The sequence below is a fragment of the Myripristis murdjan genome, chromosome 16, assembly GCF_902150065.1.
Source record: "Myripristis murdjan chromosome 16, fMyrMur1.1, whole genome shotgun sequence".
NCBI lineage: Eukaryota > Metazoa > Chordata > Actinopteri > Holocentriformes > Holocentridae > Myripristis > Myripristis murdjan.
The window spans coordinates 7,537,409-7,557,075 of NC_043995.1; the positions used below are offsets into that span (position 1 = coordinate 7,537,409).

General features: G+C 43.4%; 1 protein-coding gene across 2 annotated transcripts; it reads left to right on the forward strand.

The window, feature by feature from the left end:
* Positions 1-5,643: 5,643 nt before the first annotated feature.
* Positions 5,644-18,452, forward strand: lratd2b (LRAT domain containing 2b). 2 transcript variants are annotated; one of them, XR_003929569.1, is made up of 4 exons: positions 5,644-5,870; positions 6,275-7,333; positions 9,224-9,268; positions 18,277-18,452. XR_003929569.1 is itself a non-coding variant. In XM_030072490.1 (2 exons), exon 2 carries the CDS (start codon positions 6,474-6,476, stop codon positions 7,314-7,316), a length of 843 nt encoding a protein of 280 aa, XP_029928350.1. In that variant the 5' UTR covers positions 5,646-5,870; positions 6,275-6,473; the 3' UTR covers positions 7,317-8,238. The 2 variants fall into 2 exon arrangements, 1 of the variants encoding a protein (XP_029928350.1); XM_030072490.1 differs by lacking the exons at positions 9,224-9,268; positions 18,277-18,452 and having other exon boundaries at positions 5,646-5,870; positions 6,275-8,238.
* The last annotated feature ends 1,215 nt before the right edge of the window (positions 18,453-19,667 follow it).

Here is a 19,667-nt window from a genome sequence, read left to right on the forward strand (position 1 = left end):
ATGTCTGCACATGAGGAAATGGAACAGCTGGATGTGAAACACACAGGATATTACAACAAACCATTATATTTGAATCACCATCATCATCAAAAGTCAAATTTTTATATTTACATCTCATCACAGGCTTGCAAGGCGATCTCAGGCCTACAGGGTGAATGGGCAAAGATCTTATTATGTCCATGTGATGAGCTGCTAAATATTTATGTCAGTGGTGTTATATACAGACAGGGAGGGTATTCATCTGTGGTGTGAAGAAACATGCTCTATCCAAATTTAATCACAGACCAACAGTCATCGCATGTGTGTATACCTGTTTTCTATCATGGACGTGCTTCTTAAGCTTGTTGCCAAGGATCTCTGTGTTGTTACTTCATGTCCCTTCCAATAGAAATAGCCAGTTCTCTAAAATCAGCTTTCATGGAGCAGATCCAAAAGGTCGCAATAGGACTGTTTGCCAGGTCCACACTGACAAAAACATGCAAAGTTTGTCGGGTTCTTTGAAAAATGAAGGTGCACAAAAGCTGCAGACTACAATGCAGCTTCCAGTCATGCCGTTCAGGATGTAGTACAACCTTTAGTTGTATTCATGGTTGTTCATAGAGCTTTGGCACATCAGACTTGAATAGTTTAGCAGAGCACAAGAGTTCAGTCTGTGGGATCAACACAATGTCTGTGCTCAGTGCTGTCATACTGAGCAGACTGCACAGGAAAGTCTCCAGCTTAGTCCCTGAACTGGCTGTGCTTTCTAGCCAGCTGATGTCAACAATGTGTGGCAGTTATAGTTTATATGCTACACCACTGCACACACAAGTATACAAGCCTCTGAAATTGCCCCAAACCTATGCATGAGGCATGGATGTCTCATAATAATAAGGGCACGTAAAGGCGAACTGAAAACTAAGAGGGTGAAGCGTCTATCCAATAAACTCAAAACTAAACAGCACCCTCTAGTGTTCATGTCTACACACAATTCTGCATGGACAAGCAAATGGACAGGCAATTGTGTGTTCAGTGGTCAATGGTTTGGATTTGGCAATACAAGTCAACTTGACCCAAAGCTCATGCATGGTTTTGTGCACATGTGGGACAATGCTGGTTGTAAATTATTATTAAAGAAAAGGGCACATGGGGTTATCAAATAACCAGGAGGTTGACAATAAAAGGGCATCTGCAATTCTAGATCTTTATAGTTAAAGCCTAACACAAAGGAACCCATTTGCTACAGGAGGCTGACTCTCCCCACTGAAGGTGTAGCTGTGATGGCGTCCTTTAAAGTTAGGCATTTTGTCTGCAATCGGTATTCCTTCACCTTGACAAAAAAAACACTCATTATTGTCTGCCTTGGGCAACAACGTGCTTTGGCACACTATTTGGAGCAGAGCATTTTCATGCAGCAGCATTACTGTTGCCACCCACCCCATGGGATTGTGTCTTCATATCACCAAATGATTATCTTCTCATAAGCACATGGTCTAATAGAGCTTATACCCAGGGGATTTAGATCCCACTGATTAGAAGTGTGTGTGTGTGTGTGTGTGTGTGTGTGTGTGTGTGTGTACATGCATGTGTGTCTCCATGCACACGACTGAGTGCTAAGACTCAGCAAATTCAATTTGAAGGGCAGACAGCTCTCCTTGGTCAAATAAAAGACTATTTGACAGAAACGCAGACATTGTTTACACAGAACCTATTTTCTTACAAAGGACTATTCTGGACGTGACTGAATTTGATTGCACTCCAGCACTCAGCACATGACTCTATATATTATTTCATTTCATATGGAGCCGCCAGTTGTACCACTCTTGACCTACAATCACAGCCAGTGCGAACATTCTCCAAAAGGTTTCGCACTGCAAAGGCTAAAAGCCTCAACGGCCCTCGCTTCGAAGCGAAGATAATATTTGCAATGAATAGAGAAAAAGGGAGCATTCAGCCCTACAAGCGTGGATAATGATTCCCTTTCATCTGCGTTTGCTCAATTAAGGTCCTGTATGTTTGTTTTTTTAAAATAAATTTCAAAGTGAATTAGACCCTTTGTGTTAATGGTATTACACGATCCATCGGGGCATGGTGTTGAAAAGCACTACGCCTTGTACATTATTTATGGTATAGTGTGATTTTTTTTTTGCCTGGAGATTGTGTACCCCAGCTGGTTACACCTAAAAAAAAAAAAAAAAAAAAAAAAAAAAAAAGCTTTCAAACCACATGAAAACCTGGTATCTTTTCTGTTTGACTCAGCACGGTGTTGGTTCAGGAGCATGTTTCTTTCCCCCAACTCCAACTTTCTTCCCGAATCTCTTCCCTGTTGTTCTATGATACATCTTCGCCTTGGCCTGAAGTATACTGCTTTGTCACTTTGTCATTTCTGTTTAGAGAGCGTGCATGGGCACTGGGGCCCTGATTCCACGCTTGGCTAAGCTCACAGAGATGTAGGGCCCCAGCTAGCTTTGCCTCCACTGCAGAGTCAAACAGGGCTACAGCCAGGATTGACTTATTACGTGCACCACTGATTTTGTCATGAATGAAAAAGACTGTGTCTCACTGCTAACAAAGATGGATTCCTCACTGAGCTGTGGAGTGTCAGATTAAAGCCTACCCAGGTTAGTGTCAAATTGTGCTTTTGATCCACTGTTGTAAACACTTGGAGCTGAGCTTGTCTCTAAAATGTCCTCTAGGTCCACTTGTCGAAAAGTGACTTAAGATGACATGGCCTATTTTCTGCACAGCAAAAACTGCAGTGTCAATAAGTGTTGATTTTTTAGCTGCAAATATTTGACAAATGCTCTGGGCAGCTGTTCTAATCTATCTAAAAGTAATAAATTAACTCTAGTGGAAGTGGAAACATGAACAGGGTGCTGATTTTTACACTCTGAGTTAAATTGAAACAGACAATTTTGCAGCAGGAGCATCGGATCACAGCCCATTAAACTTTCAAACATCAATTCAGGTGAGACATACAAAGACAGAGCCCAATATACAGAGGGTGTCTTCAAATAAAGCGAGCATGGATGTTGTATATAGATAATAAATGAATTAAAGTGTGGGGTTGTTGATTAGATAGAAAACAAATGAAAATTAGAAATCAAATGTCATTTTAATGTCTCTTTAACACAGAGTACATGGTCATTGTATCCACTAGGTGTCAGACCAACATTATGCAAATTTCAGAGTGCTCAAAGCTGACTTTGTCCCCTGTGACTTCCAACAATCAAGGCTAGACTCACAGTGTCGCGAAAAACATAAACTGGTGAAATGACAGTTGTTCCCCAACAGCTGTTTATAAGCAGCATTCCAATAAGAAAGAAATGAATCTATTAATTTATTTTAGATATCATCTAACAGGTATTTACTACAGCAAATGCGCACATAATGTCTGAGATGGAAAACGGCCATTTACTCCGGCACAGATAGCCAAAACAATTGAGGCAGTGAGCGAGGATCATCTGATATCCTCTTCAGTCGATCTGCCATGGGGTATTATTCCCAGGCCAAGCTGCGCTGAGAACTGTAATCTAGCTTTGATGGAGAGACATCCATGCGCAAATCAACAAAGAGAGCGCAGGAGAAAGAGAAAGAGAGAGGGAGGGAGGGGTAAGATGGGTTGAGGTAGAGTGGGAATGGTTTCTGTGTGTGTGTGTGTGTGTGTGTGTGTGTGTGTGTAATTGTGTGTGTGCATAGACACACATATGCTCAACCGGGGATGAGGTCTTAAAGGGCTTACTGTTAGCTGCTTAAAATTCTTCTGATGTAACTAACACAAGTAGCACATGCTATTTGGAAACAAAAAAGTGCTTTGTAGAAAGAAATGCAAGGAGGGGGATGTTAATGCTGTGTGTTTACGCATTTTGCCCGTACTGTTACCCTCCCAGGCATCTTCACTGCTCAGCTGTTGGCATGGAGGTCAGTCAATCAGCACTGCTGTGCAGCATGGCAGACACAGGAGTCAGCCACACTGCTTCCCTGTGAGCGTGTGTGTGTGTGCGTGTGCGTACGAACACACACACGTATGAACATGTGTGTGCCGACACATGTTCAGTATGTGTTGCTTCGTGTACGTATAGGAGGGAAGGGTGAGGTGTGTGCGAGTTTGTGTGTTTGTGTGTGAGCATGTATTGATATTCCACCTGCAGCAGAGGCTGAAGCCAATGTCTTTAAAGTGTCAGCCCTCAGCAGCCAGCAAGGTGTACCAGTGGTACAGAAATGAGAGGGAGGACGGGGTGAGATAGAAGTATAGACAGAGAGAGAAAGAAAGAAGCCATGAGAGACAGGACAGATACAAAGGCAAAGAGAGATGAAGAGACAGAGACACAGAGAGAGAGAGAGAGAGAGAGAGAGAGAGAGAGAGAGAGGCAAAGAGAGAAGAGAGAGGGAGAGAGAACACGCCAGCAGGTTTTCTGGGGGTGAAATAACTCATTGGTCTTTAAAGGCCTCTGTGCCTCTCGTTCTGCAGACAGGCAGACAGGCAGGGAAACAGATGGACATGGAGGGAGTGGGGGGATTCAGGCACAGACAGTGAAAATGTCAGGTTTCAAAACAGAGCAAACGAGTGGTTATGGGGGCTGCGCGGGGCAGCCACGTCATGTAGACAACAACCATGAACAAACAGTGCCGACATGTGTGATAAGGTTAAAAACAAACAGTGTGGTCAGCTGGGGAAGATCCCAGGGGAGGAAACACTGATGTTCCCCTGGTGGGACTTAGGAGTTTATAATAACTATATAGTGCTTTATTATTTATTAAATTTATGTATTATTTTATATCTCATTAATCCAAGCATGTGTATTGGTATTTTTCTAATCTCCTTCAGTGCTAATCTTATAGTAACTATATGGTATTTGGCTTTGATATTTGTAATTTGAGTAATGTACCTTTTAAATGTAATGATTTGACTACATGGTGTGTGTGTGTGTGTGTGTGTGTGTGTGTGGAGAGAGTGAGAGAGAGAGAGTTAGAGAGAGAGAAAGAGATTTTATTTTTTATTTTTTCCCTTAAGGATGTATGAGTGAAAGCGGTTATATTGATTTGCTGGTAGTTACAGGTATTTGTCTTTGTTTCATCATGCATGATAAGCTAAGGATGTAAAATGTGTTTATCTATTTATGAGTTTACCGAGACCTTTTGTTTTATTTTTTAATCCATTATTGCAACCCCATAGCATTCCTAATATTCTTATAGCTCACATTAAAGCCTAGTTAACAGTTTTGCAACGATTTTGTGTATTTCATTGTATATTTACATCAACTGCAAAAATCATTAATCAGTTAATCTACTATTGATCCTTAAGCTCTAATTTCTCTGGGAGAAGTGGAAAAATATACAAGTGGGTTTTTTATTATTTTACTTCCCCAACTCAAATCGATATTTCTTGAATTAAACGGCATTTTTATAGCAGTGGATGGACCTGCTTTGTTTTTGTCAAGATAGTGACAAATAACACCACCATGCAAACAAGTGACATTTATCTAATTCCGCCGTGTTTTGATAGAAACGAGATTATGAGAGAATATGTGAACACATGACAAATTAAGGTGAATAATTTCTTGTAGCGTATGAGTCCGGCAATCATTTTTCTGTGGAGGCTCACACATGATGTTGATAAATGGCAGTGGTCGTGATTGGCTTAACCGGGGGGAAGCGCGCTGTCGCTTTAAATGACAACACCTCCCAGTCACTGGAGCCTGGGCGAGTTTTCGCTGCAACAAGCGCCGAGACTCACTAGTGAGTGTGAGCCCAGCAAACCACACCAAACCAAAGCACACAGGAAGGAGGAGGCTACCAACACCCCGATCCTGTTTGTACTGTCTCTCTTTGTCCCTCGGATTTGAGCACAGTCAGGAATAATTTACAGAGCTGCTGTGGAAAAACTGCAGGTGAGTCTGTCTGCTGCCAGTTTAGTTCCATGTGAGGTTCCTCTTGAGCTAATAAAAAAGAATTACAATAATCCTAAAGTAAATTTTAGCGTTATGCAAGCATCGCGGGGAAAGTGTAGAAGCTCTGTGGTTTTATAATGATTTCATAAAAGCTATACATGCCATGAAGTACGACGGGGTAGCTATAAACTCGCAGAGCACCGCAGACACGCTGTAGTAAGATTGTGGTTATTTTTATGAGGGAAATCGATGCAATGAGTCAACAGGTGCGTGGTACAGCAGCCGAGTCAAACTACATTCCCAATAGGTACACACCTGTTGGGAATGTAGTTTGACTCGGTGAAACATGGCTCCAGGCGCGCTTTCAAGTCACTATGTGGACTGCTGTGTTTTTTTGTCTTTAGGTCAGCACATCGGAGGCTCATCTTGAGGCTGCACACGCTTGGACATGGATTATTGGTGCCCGTCTCCGTCGCTCTGGATTTAGTTAAGTTGAGGTGTTGCGCGTCCGTCGTCTGCTCCCGGTTGAAGTGAGTGCCTCGAGAAACAGGTGGATCCTGTTTTGTGTGTATTTTTCACCCGCTGTATCCACCGTGCACCTTTATGGGGAACCAGGTGGAGAAACTGACGCACATAAGTTACGCCGAGGTGCCGACCTCGGATCCGAATGGGTTCGACCCGGACTGCGACGACGACGGGCCGCGGATCGGCGTGTCTTACATTTTCTCCAATGACGACGACGACGAGCAGGACGACCATTTGGACCACTTTCCGCCGGGCAACCAGCTGACAAGCCAAGACGAGAAGCCCTTTGACCAGCAGGACGAGCTGGAATGCGCGGTTTACTACCGAGACGAGTGCGTGTACGAGAGGAACACCGGAGCCGCGGATATGCGCACCACGCACACGGCGGAAAGTCTCCTGAACAAGTGCAGACCCGGTGATCTGGTGGAGTTTGTGGCCACAGGACAGTATCCGCACTGGGCTGTTTACGTCGGGGACTTTCAGGTGGTTCACTTGCACCGGGCTGAGATAAAGAACAACTTTCTCACTGATGTCAGCCAGGGCAAAAAAGGCAGGATAGTGAACGGGCTGTACCGGTACCGTGCGCTCCCACCGGAGGTGATTGTGCGCAACGCCTTGGACCAGGTCGGCGCCAGAGACAGAGAGCTGTACTGGAGGAACTCTGAGTGCTTCGCCGCCTGGTGCCGCTACGGCAAACGGGAGTTCAAAATCGGTGGTGAGATAAGGATTGGCAAGCAGCCGTACAGGCTGAAATTACTCTTCACCGAAAAGAAGAGCCATGTCCTGGAGTTTCAGAGCCTGGAGGACGTGATCATGGAAAAGAGGAGAAACGATCAGATTGGCAAAGATGCCGTGATGCAAGAGCTCGCCAGCCACCTCAACACACCCCATGAAATCAAAGATGAGCATTTTGTGAACTGATTGATTGACGTGAGACGGTGAGAGTTTGAGATGGTGGATGTGCTCAACATGATTGCACAATTTAGTGCGTAAAAAAAATCCAAGCATGTGTATTGGATGGAGAGCATTTAGGCCTCACATCAATCCGTGAAGTGTTTTGACTGTGAGCTGAGGTGCATGTGACACTGCAAAACAGTCTTCACCTTAACAAGTCATCTTTTTTTTTTAATGAATGAGAAAAGGTCTGTTAATGGGTATGTGTGTGGCGGGGGGAGGGAGGGGGCACTAGTTTTTCAGTTTCACTGTTTTCATGTGTTTTCTAGAAATTGTTGAAAAAAACCTTTAAAAAAAAAAAGCAGATCAGTGTAGCAGGGTTAAAGAAAGTAGACTTGGTTCAAAAAAGCTCTTGAAACGAGTTGATTTGCATCAAAACAAGTGAAACCTACTTCACTCTAATGGCTCTTTTTTATTTCTAAGAATAATCTTTTCCTATGAATACATTAGATGACTTGTTATGATGGACACGTTTGCAGTCAAGCTGCATCTACAGACTAAACATTTAGGGACGAAGTCTGACTTTAATTGCCCACAATTAACCTTATCTAATGAATCTTTGCACAGAGGAGCAGAGCCTCTCCATCGTACTCTTTGCCTGATGAGGGTGCTGAAAATGCTTGCTCCTGTTCAACTCAGGTGTTGGAGACCAATACAGAGTGAAAAAAGACAGCTACCGCTTTTATTGTTGTCAGTCAATCTTCAATATTCCCTTCTACCGCTTTATCTTCAATCATCACAAAGCTTTACCCACTCTTGACTGTATTGTGGACGACGTTCACAACGGCAACTGTGCACTTTTATTGATTCATGGGTTTCAACAATTTATTTTTTGGAAAAAGTTGTTTGTATGAAGGAATATGGAAATAAATATATATATTTGAGCATTTTCCCCCCTTTTTAGTAAAGGTTTTTTATTGTCTAAATCTAAAACACAAGAATTAAGGCAATTATTCTTAAGAAAAATGCAAAGCTTATATTCAGGTGCAGTTTAGCCAACCATAACACCATCACTGTTACATTTTGCAATTTTCAGAGGGAAAGTAGAGCCAAAGTAGCTACACCTCCATCATTCTAATCCCAGTTAACACGCTGGAGGAACCAGTGTTGTACCTGTTCAGCTCGTTCTGTTCTCTGTTTTTTGTTTATCTGCTGAGGGACGTCAGCTGCCCAGCAGTCAAAACTGTTAACCCTGCTAGTTTGATCAAAATATTTACCTCGGAGCAGCTCCTCGAAACCAGTTACAACTTTGTTACAAGTTGCGTTCCCACCACACTGGACATTTTGTTTTGTTTACACCTCTGGCGACCCAAGATAAGCCGTATTTTGAAAGCTTAGCCACAAGCTTAAAACATTGTACACCCATATCCTGCTTCCCTTCCGTCCCTTGGAATTACAGCTTTCATTAATTTTAGGGGAAAGGTGTGTTTATATTTGTTTAGACCCCCAAACAGAGTCAACTTAAACCCAGCCAAAACAGACTGGAGTTTCTATGAAAGACATTATAAAAATGGAAAGAGATAGAAAGTTACAACTAATATATGACTGACACTGCTGTGGCGGGATGGTATTGAAAATAGAATAGCAATGAAAGAAAATAGGTCATGATATTACATATACATACAAAATGTGAGTTTGGAGAGCTGTGGCATACATAAGATGGTTTAAATGATGCCATCTGGTCAAGGTCACGAAATGGAGGAAATCCATCATGGGATATGATTTGTGATTAGTGTGAAAGAAGTATTGACTTTTGGAGCAGATAAAGTTCACAGTCGACTCCTGCAGAGGCTTTATTGGTAATCAAAAGAGGCCAGTGAAGTTGCCTTTTAATGTGAGTAAATCCTTTTTTTGTCCCTTGTCTTGTGTTTCAGAGCAAGTTGAGGATCATGCTCTTGCCTAGCCAGTATGTAGATGAGGTACTTCTCCTGTTTATTTTTTGATGGTTCTATTTGCATGGCGCTAATGCAGTAGTCATTTTGCTGCAGGTAACGTCCCACTGGACCCAAGGCAGGATCATCAGCAGTGCTACCAAATAGAAAAGCTGCTGGACACATTTGCATTTCTTCAATTCTCTGTGGCCTAGCGCACTGATCAAATATGAATAGTGCGTGCACGCCAGTATGTGTGTATGTGCGTGATGCATATTTATGAAAAACAATCAGTTTTTTTTTTTTTTTCAGCAGCAACACAATCCAAGCAGTATTTGCAGATACACACAGTGTCGGAGCAGCTGCCAGTGGAGTTGTGTAACAGCGAGTATTACCCACATTCTCATCATGTATGATAATGCTGAAATAGAATTACAGTGACATCACGTTACATCGAATTAGATTAACCATCCGCACATGGACATTTGCCTCGCTCTGGTCTCTGCATACATATTACACCATGCACCGTGGAGGGCGCATACAGAGCCAACACAAGAAAGACCAGTGGGTTTTTGGGGTCTAAGAAAAGGCTAGTGAGTCATCAACGGAAGGGGATTTCAATATTTATTTTTTCATTGTTTGACTTAGAAAATCAAACACCATTTTGTGCAGGAAAAAAGGGGGTCAAGGAAAAGCCTTGGAGAGTCCAGATCCAGCAGCTTGTAATGACAGCCGTTGCGAGTCGTTTTGCCTCCCCGGCTGAATCAAACCAAATGCACGAAATGGCCACCAGTGGGATCTGTCACATCAAATTAGATGTGAACAGTGAGAGTGATCAGTTTTAAAATAACCAACTGGAAAGCGTCCCTTTTTTAACATCAGATCACACATACACACACACACACTCTCTCTCACACAAAAGGGAAGCTTGTAGTTTGTCATGTTGGCTCATCAAGCCAGTGTTTTGGCCAATGGTGGTGGGTCTGACTTGTTTTCATTGGAGGATTGGAGGGGAGCCCATGCCCTTCTGGCAATCTGGCCACATTACAGATCCTGGGGACAAGCCAGAGCGCCAATCAAACCCACCCTATGTTTACAAAAATGTCATTACCTACAAACTTCCACTTCCCACACATAAACATGTCTAAACTTTGAAAGAATGCGCTCACAAGGAGATTCTATCTGACAGGCCTACAGGAAGTGGGAGTGTGTTTTAAACATAACCTAAAGCCATTAGAAGATTGTTATCCTGCCTGGGACAGATATCCACTGCGTAGCTGGAAGACGGTGCATTGCTCAGGATGGTTGGAGGACATTTGACAATTTGAGGTTATGTGCTAGACACGTTGACAATTTAGTGTTTGAATCCCACCCCTGGGCTTGTTGTAGAGCACGATGTTTATGCCACTTGATCTTTTGTGACCCGAGCCGCGTCTCCGTGCCGCTGCAGGGAGGTCGCCGATAGATATGGATCCTCTGCAGCCAGTGAAGGAGGGGATTTATTAATGGCTGTTGGGAGGAAGTGTGTGTTTGCAAGATAAGATAGTAAGACAGATTACTGTGATTACGCCACCTTTTGTTTAGCGTTGCCACGATGAAAGTTTAAATGAGTTTTTGATCTTAAAATTTGCCAATATTCACCCTGTTTGATATAGTGGGTGATACTTTTTTTTTTTTTTTTTTTTTTTTGGGAAAACGAGGTCACAAGCCTAATCACCGCAATCACCGCTGAGGTTTGCATCTCTGTGTTGTGCTGTGCTTTCTTCTCTTTTACAGGGATGGGGTTGAGGTAAAGTGTTAAACTAGGAATTTGCCTCTTCACCTTTAAGATCATTTGCCACAGCCAAGGGGACTCGGTACAATGGGGTTTTGTTTATCAGGCCATTTTCGCCACCCACTCAGCTGAATCATGTTTATGTTAGTGTTTAGGAAGACAGTTCTATTTCCTGTGAATTAGAGAGGGTGTAATGGAATTCCAAAAACCCCTTGTAACTCCAAAATTAAGTACACTGCTTTCATTACCAATCATCGATCCACACTGCTCTGACTCATAGCTTTCTTTGCATTTCTTTCTAAACTTGTAGCTCAGCCCAGTCCCCCAACATGAAGATAATAAGCACCAGTTTGGCACTGTGTTTACTGTTCTGCGTGTCCCAGACTGGACTTCCGCCGCAGTCCTTTTTTGCCCTGACATGGGATGACGGCTTGTTTTATCAGCCACACAATGGCAAAGTCCATTGCCGTTCCCTTCCCAGTCCCATGGAGTTCCAAGGTTGGCTTTTCATTTCAAAGCAACGCTCCCATACCCTAGTTTTAAAGAGTTTGTGCCTCGCCAGCTACTTTTTGTCACTGCAAAACAATTGAATTTAGTTTGTATGCTCCTGCTGTGTAGAACACATACAGGCAGGCAACGCAACCAGTGTTCCCTTCTCTCCTTTGTGGTTTCTTTCACTTTCCCTGACAATTGTGGTATTGTAGGACCGAGCAGAGGGGTTGTGGAGGTAAAGCCATTGTTAAAAACTTAAACTCGGGAATTGCTACACTCAGAAATGATCAGTTCGAGGAAATCAAGAGGAAATATGAAGAAATAAGAATACCACTGTATATCCGTGAACTTCTCTCCCTTTCTCCTTCACTTTAAAATGTTCACCTTTTTTGAAATGCGCTGTGCGCCTGGAGCAAGTCGGGCTTGGTGGAGATACAAGGCAAGATTTGACTACAAGTGTTCCTATATTGCACAGTTACACCACTTTAAGATAGCATACATAAGAATAGCTTTGCAGAGAGTATGTAAGAATATCTTTCGGTGCGAGCACTGTGTCTGGAGGACAGGCATAAATCAGAAGAGGACAGCACTTCACAATGGAATCAGGCCCTAGTCTAGTTTGAGCTGTCATGCTCAGTCAACCAGGGCTGTGTCTGGTTTACATAAGCGCAGCCAGACAACAAGGAAGTGCCAAAATAAACCTTGACAATAAACTGACCCTGTTTCTTTGGTCAGTGCTGAATGAATGAATGAGGGAGAGACAGACAGGCGCAGGAGGCATGAGCTCTGACCTGACAGAGGCAAGAGCAGAAATCCTAAACAGCAGCGATTATTAAAACGGCAATAAGCTAACAACTCGCATAAACCCTCATATCTCTTATACTTTTGATGTGACAGAATTGCTGCCTCAAAGCCCTGTGCCCTGTTTGTCACTTCAATCATTTATGGCTCGCTGACTCGATGACGATCAACCGTTGCCTTATCCTGACTCATCTCAGGATTTCCTGCCCTGCATCTTCAGCTGTACTAAATAACTATTAGCATGTGGGTCACCAGAGGGTCAACATTACAAAATAGCGATTTTAAGTCACTACAATTACACCAATTATGCAGTTGCAGGCCTTCTTATCTGGGAGAGGTTACATAAGAGAAGAAATTGTTCTTTTACTCTTCCAGCCTTGCGCTTTCACTCAGTTTCTCCTTTTCAATCCCTCAGTATCTCTGTGTCTTCATTCTTCATACACACCCCCCTCTTGAGTCCTTCACTGTAAAATAAGTAGAATTCAATGAAAACCATATATTCTTTAGAGGTTGTACAGTGGGCCTCACAGGAATTCACCAAAAAAAACGGATGTTCATCGAGTCAGTAAATCTATGAATAACCCATACAATCCATAAATCAGCTGCTGAACATTTCAGTCCAGTAAAAAAAAAAATGACTAAAATAGGAGATGCACGGTTTTCGGGGGGAAAAGTTGCCATTTCACGTGTTGAGAATGATGCACCTGTGACAGTGATAGTGATAATCCCCTGAGACTCTTTTTGGTAATTAATATAGCATTCCCTCACAGCTACCTGTCTTCTAAAACAATTCTCGCAGATCTCAGGGAATCACATTAACGCTCTTCAAGATCTTTTTTTTTTTTTTTTTCCCTCGCTCTCATTTTTTAATTTTCATTCCCTGTTGCTTCTCCTGTGCCCTGTCAGGGTAATTGTCAGGGACACCACTGTGCCTCCTGTGCTCCCTTTCTGAAAATAAATCAGGCAGCCCATTATGATGTTCTTATGGTGTCGCTTTCCTCCTGTCGCCTCCTTCCATACTTATTGCCATCCTAATTTTGTGCAGTTTTACCTGACGCCTGATGATGCCCATGACCCAACCATTTTCTCCAATCAAGCATTTCTAGAACCCCCCCTCCCGACACTGACCCCTCCCGTTTTGTCTTAACCATTGCCTCGTCTTGCCTTATGAATTGCAGATTTTAAACGACTGCATCTGTGACAGCTATCAGTGCAGGAGCACAGGAGGAAATGCAGACTCCCCCACACCCATGCAAAAAAAAAAAAACCTGAGTAAATACCGGTACAAACACTTAGCAATGCTTGCACATGGGCCCCCTGTGGCCTTGCTCTACCAGTGGCTTAACAGAAGCAGGCTAACAATGATGAGAAATGACCTTACAAAAGAAGGAGTGTTTGCTGAGGCTTTAAAAAGAGCCACACAGCGGCTCCAGTCTCTCTCATATAGTTATGTAATGTGTCATAGTTATGAGTTGCTTACGTTCCTGTGACATTTAAATGCAGATTTTTCACATGGTTTCTTTTTACCTGCACGATCATATCTGTACCTTTCTCCACTTGGCATTGATTTTTTTTTTTCCTCTCTCTCTCTCTCTCTCTCTCCATTGAATAGCATTGCCAGAGAAAGCAAAAATCTCTACACTGTTTGCTGTATATGTGAATACTAACCACTGGCCTGTCATCTGATGAGGCTTAAACTTGCAGGTACAATGTGCTGTGCTCAGATTGTGACTGATATCAGCATGCCGTTGTGAAAAGGTTATGCCCTGAGTGACATTTACGCTGTGTGTGTGTGTGTGTGTGTGGGAGGTATACATTTGTGTTTGTGTACGACAGAGTTTAAAAAAGCAGCGAGTGACACATGAAAACACAGCTTCCACTTTGTGCGCGTCTGTGTCTCTGTGAGTGTGTGTGTGTAGGTGTGCATCTGTGCTGTGCAAACAGAGCAGGACGAACTGACTAATAGTGATGCAGCCTGCAGGGAAAGTACACATGCACGCCGCTCATAAGCACAGGTTGGTGGGAGGCCACACCATCGCAGAGTTGTACTACTCATATTCATTAGACTCATATTAAACCTTTGATAGCTCCTTTCACGGCAGCGCTGGTATCACCTTTCCAACCTTGTTCTCATCACAACCCCTCATCACGGCACCTCTCCTTAGCCACCCGCCAACAGGAGGGAGCCGTCTGGGTTGTCCTGATTTACTATTCCCCCTCCCACTGGTAAGCATCCCATCATCCTTTGTGGGTGTCCACTAAGGAGGCAGGTGTGCTCAGTAGCAACCTGGACGTCCTGCTGGCTCATTCAAAGATATGGAAATTGGAGTGTTGGTGTTTGTGTGTGCATGTGTGTATGTGTGTGCGTGTGAAGGACAAAAGCATCTGTATGTGCGTGTGATTGTGCATTCCTGGGAGTTTTGTGTGTGTGTGTGTGTGTGTTTATGCACATTATTGTGTGTCTGTGTGTGATATGGAAATCGGGGGGTAGCAAAGGTCTGGCCCTGCAGGCTACATGTTGGCTGCTGATAATGAGGGACTGTTGATACTAATGGAGGCAAAGCCAATTTAGTCTCACTCAGCGGCAGTCTGATATAACCACATCGACCAGATCGACGAGAACTCCAGGACGAGCTTTTGTGCATCAGCATTTAAAATATTGAGATTGCACAGTCTAGACAGCCTTTGGGAAAAAAAAATTGCATCGAGAGAGAGAGGTCGGAATTGACAATCAAATCAGTGTAATGCTGCTGTTTCATGAAGGGAGAGGTTTTGGAGAAAGGTCGCAGCCCAAGATGGCAGCGAGTTATTCCACTCCAGCACCGTGTCCGCTCCGTGAAATGGGCCATGATGTTTTTATCTGGAACAGCGCGGTTGCTTCTGCAGACTTGTCACGCAGCAACACATCTTAGCAGAGTAATTGTGGTATACTGGAGATAGATCACCCTCCCCTGTGTACTGCAGTTTATTGCTGTATAATTATGAGACTAATTACAAAGATGTATTACAAACCCCCCCACATGCAGGCATGTGTATGTACACACAAACACACAGACACATAATCACACACACACACATACACAGCAATCAGAAATACTGTAGCCTATGATTAAAATCTCAATATGCTCAGTGTAAATCGCAGGCAGTAATGATTATACCGCTGCCTTCATGAGCTACATTAGGTGGTGTTGTCTCTGAAGCAATGCTAACACCTCATTTTAAAGTTTGGGGTTGAGATTTATGGTCAGCCAAGTTTTTGATGTCGCTCTCAACAAAGTGCGCTGACAACACATAAAAGCAATTAGGCTGCATTCAAAATTCTACATCTGCCATAAGTGCTTTTGAATCAAAACTTTCAAAAAAGAACTCCCACGCAATATTCCCTGCAATTAAAAAAAAAAAAAAACTCTCTTATTGGTATTGCAGTGTTACAGTTATGAGACCTCCCTCGGGTAAAGTAAGTTCCAGCCAAGTTTTTTTTTTTTTTTTTCCGTCTCCTACGCACCTGTCACCAAGCATACCGCGATGAGCTGTGCAGCCTAAACAAGCTTTTTAAGGAGTACAGAAACACAATAATTGAAACAAGGCTCCACTGTGTAACATCAATCAGGAAACAATAAGTACAGTAAATGAATACAGCTTCAACATACAGAGCTGTTTTTTTTTGTCTCTTTCCTCAGGCATACAGAGCAGATCACACACTCATTGTTTTTCTTACATGTTCAAGGGAGAAAAAAGGATCCGCTATGCACATACACACTCATACACACTCATACACACACAGACACACACACACACACACACACACACACACACACAGCCTTCCTGTGTATCTCTAAGGAAAACTAAGGACAATAGTGGGATATTGTGCTCAAGGTGTGGCTTCTCTGACACAGTTGGAAGACACGAGAGGTGTGTGTGTGTTTGCACACAGTGGGAGAAGGGGCAGCAAAATAACCAAAGTGAAAGCCTTGGCTGGAGGAAGTTTTGATGACCCATGGTGATTGATTTTGGAGGAACAATCAATCCTCAGGCTTCCATGTTGCACCACCTCTTTTTCAACACACCAGTCCAATAGGATGAATTACCAGTTCTAGATTTAAAAAAAGAAAAATGTACTCAGATCCACTATAGATGCAAAATCGTGTTCATAAAGATTCATAACAAGGTTTAAATTTTAACCGAAGCTCACAAAACAGCATTCAGACCCCTCAGCAAAACTATTTGTGCCCTTGATCGCTCACTGTGAACACCAGTGATACAATGAGTAGTGACTCTTTCATGATAAAGACCTCATCAGTGGTATGTGGTTTGGCAAGGAGGAGGAAGAGGAGGAGGAGGAGGACAACTCCAAGTTCCTAAGCAGTATTCAGACTTATCTCTCCCTGCCTCCCTTTCCAGGATATCCCATTTGCTCAGAAGCAATATCATTATCATGGAATGGGCCGGGGGTATTTTTAAGCTTACAGATCGTGCTGATAGTTGGCAGACTTTTGGTTCTGTGTGTGGCGTTTCCCAAAATCATATTAGCCCTGCGAGTTCATCTCATCTTTGGTGTATTGCGAATTACTGGAACAGAGGTTATCTCAGTGTCGGCCCCGGCACTGGTTATCTGGACACTCTGGCGGTGGCTGCGCCTATCTGAAGGCAGTGTGTTTATGACAAAGCACTCTCAGCTATTTCCATTTTGTAAAACAAGACGCAGCCCCGTGGCCCGTCAAATCAACACACGGCAGGTTTCCGAGCGCCGAATCTGATGCACATCCCACCACACCCACACATCAGAATGAATACAATCTTGTTATCCCGGTGTCGTCGCACAAAGGCATACAAATACATGTTTGTCATTTTCGCCACGACTTCGGGATGAATAATTCAGGCCTAATCTTCAGAAAGTTGCATGAATTGAACATATGCCAGTCAGCGCCAGCCATCTCTGTCTGCTGCGCGGTGTGTTATGTTAAACACCCAACACGCCGACGGTTTGCCTGCCTCTCATTGAGTTTTAATGTATGTGTGCAGAATATATGATCATTAAAAGTCTGAGGGGTGGTTTGGGGAGGAGGGGAGGGGGGGAGTTGGGGGGTCAGGTTGAATAAAAGAAAAAAGGCATCTCCCTACCCGTCCTCTCTCTCCCATTTCTCTCTGTCTCTGCCTGTCTGTCCATTCATTAATGATATCTATAGCCCTTTAAGCCCTTCATGAGTGTTGGTGGAGTGTCGGGAAGCTCTCTAATCCTCCCGTTGCTCTTTATTCTGCCCGTGACGCTCATCCCCTCTGTGTCAGATCCTGAACCCCTGCTAATCCCCTGGTGGCAGTTCGCGCAGGGCCCCAGCTGTCGGCTCCCATGCTGTGCCGCCTCTCGCCCGGCTAATTTGTGGCCCTGCTTGGGATGCTATTGATGTCACCCTAGCCCATCTAGCCCAATAACTTTTCCCACTCTCTCACTCTCTCCCACTGCTTGCGTTGCCTGTGTCCTCCGCTCTCTCTCACTCTCTCTCTCTCTCTCTCTCTCTCTCTCTCTCTCTCTCTCTCTCTCTCTCTCTCTCCGTCGCTTTGCACTCCCTGTCCTCTCTTTCTCCTGGCTGATGATGAAACTCCAAGCTAGCACCAAGTGAATGCTTTTGTTCCCTGTGTTCCATTAAGAGTCAATCTCCTTTCCTCGGCGCCCGTACATTACAAATCTGCCACGGAATCCATCCCTCTCCGCGCTCCTAATACTGGTGAAGGGACGTGTAGCGGATGAGGTGGGAATGAATGCAGCGGAGAGGGCAATTCGTACTAAGCAGTCGCGAGCGCATGGGCTAAGCGTTTGAATGATGGCACATTAAGAGTCCTCAAGTTCAATTAGGAGTGCTTAACAATGCATCAGTATGCAGGCCGGCTCTCTCCGACTTATTTTAATGAGAGGAAGGAAAGCAGAGGAAAGGGAAGGAGAGGGTGGGGAGGGGTGAGAGTAACGATTAGTGGTGTTTTCTTTCTTCTTAAGCTCCTCGGTGCGGCTCAATGGAGCAGTTGCCTGGAGAGGGATTTTGGACACCTTGGCATCGGCCACCCAGTCCCAAAGCCACCCGCCTGGCACTCTGTGGCCAAGAGGGAGAGTGGACGCAGAGGAGCGCCCCAAGTGCACAGTATCACTGTGGGTGTTTCTGCTTTAATAAAAAAGTAGGTTGTTTGTGGCTCAGCTGATGTAATATTATATTCGCCAATCTTTCTAGAACAACATGATCGGGAGGAGCCAGAGGATTCTTCTGGTGCCTGAGTGATCTTGAATGATCTCCCTGACAACCTGGCCAGCCTCTGTCATCACATTTTCCTCAGGAGTGTATCGATTTAACCCACTGCACCAGTCCAGTGGTTTTCAAACTTATGTTCCGGACCCCCAAGTTTACTTTCAATCGTCTGCAGACCCCCAGTCAAAATGATTTTGCCCGCTAAGGACCCTCATATAAAGAGATATTTTGGTTTGTGTTATGCACTGAATGCCTTCTGATGCCTTCCACAAGCATTTAAATGCAAGAAATCTGACATCGAGCCAGCATCACTGATATGACCTTTCAATGTATCATTTTGATAATTTCATATACAGTTTTCCTGACATTTCAACTGTTGGGGTAATTTTCAGTTTTTTTCTTTTTTTCAATAACTTTAAAATTTATTCTCTATTTTTCTCTCCCACACACACATTACTAGAATTCCAGTAATTTGCTAAGAGCCCTTTCTCTCATGTTTTTCGAAAGTTAAGTGAAATTGTACATGTTTCAAAGTGTTAAATTGTTTAGGTGTCATACTTTAACAATGAAAAATTGTGATGAGATTACACCAGAAAAAAAGTTAAAATGATCTCTGAAAATATTTTTTGCATTCTACACTGTTCTAGTGAATTTAATTACAGCGAAATTACACAATTCCTCATTATGCTAAGGAACCCCTTGAAGTGCCTCAAGGAGCCCTGGGGGTCCCCATCCCCCAGCCACTCTTTGAAAACCACTGAAACAGACCATATCAACCACAGCAGGAACAAGCAATTTGATCAAGTATTGATGCCATAACTCAACTAAAGTCCTGTAATGAGAATTTCATTGGAACAGTAACCATAATGTGATTACTGAAACAAAAAATGTAATCACTTACATTACCTTGTTACAGGGGGAAGTAATCTAATTACAGTAATCTGAGCAAAACAAATCCAATTACTTGCAGCACTTCTTGTATTGCAACTTTTTTATCCTTCCCAGGAACTGTCTAGCTATATCTCTGTAGCCTTCAATGCATCAGACCTCCTGGAATATGATGTTTTTAATTGTGTGTGGTCCCTGACATAAACTAAATGTAAATGTAAATGTAAATGTAAATCTATATATATATATATATATATAT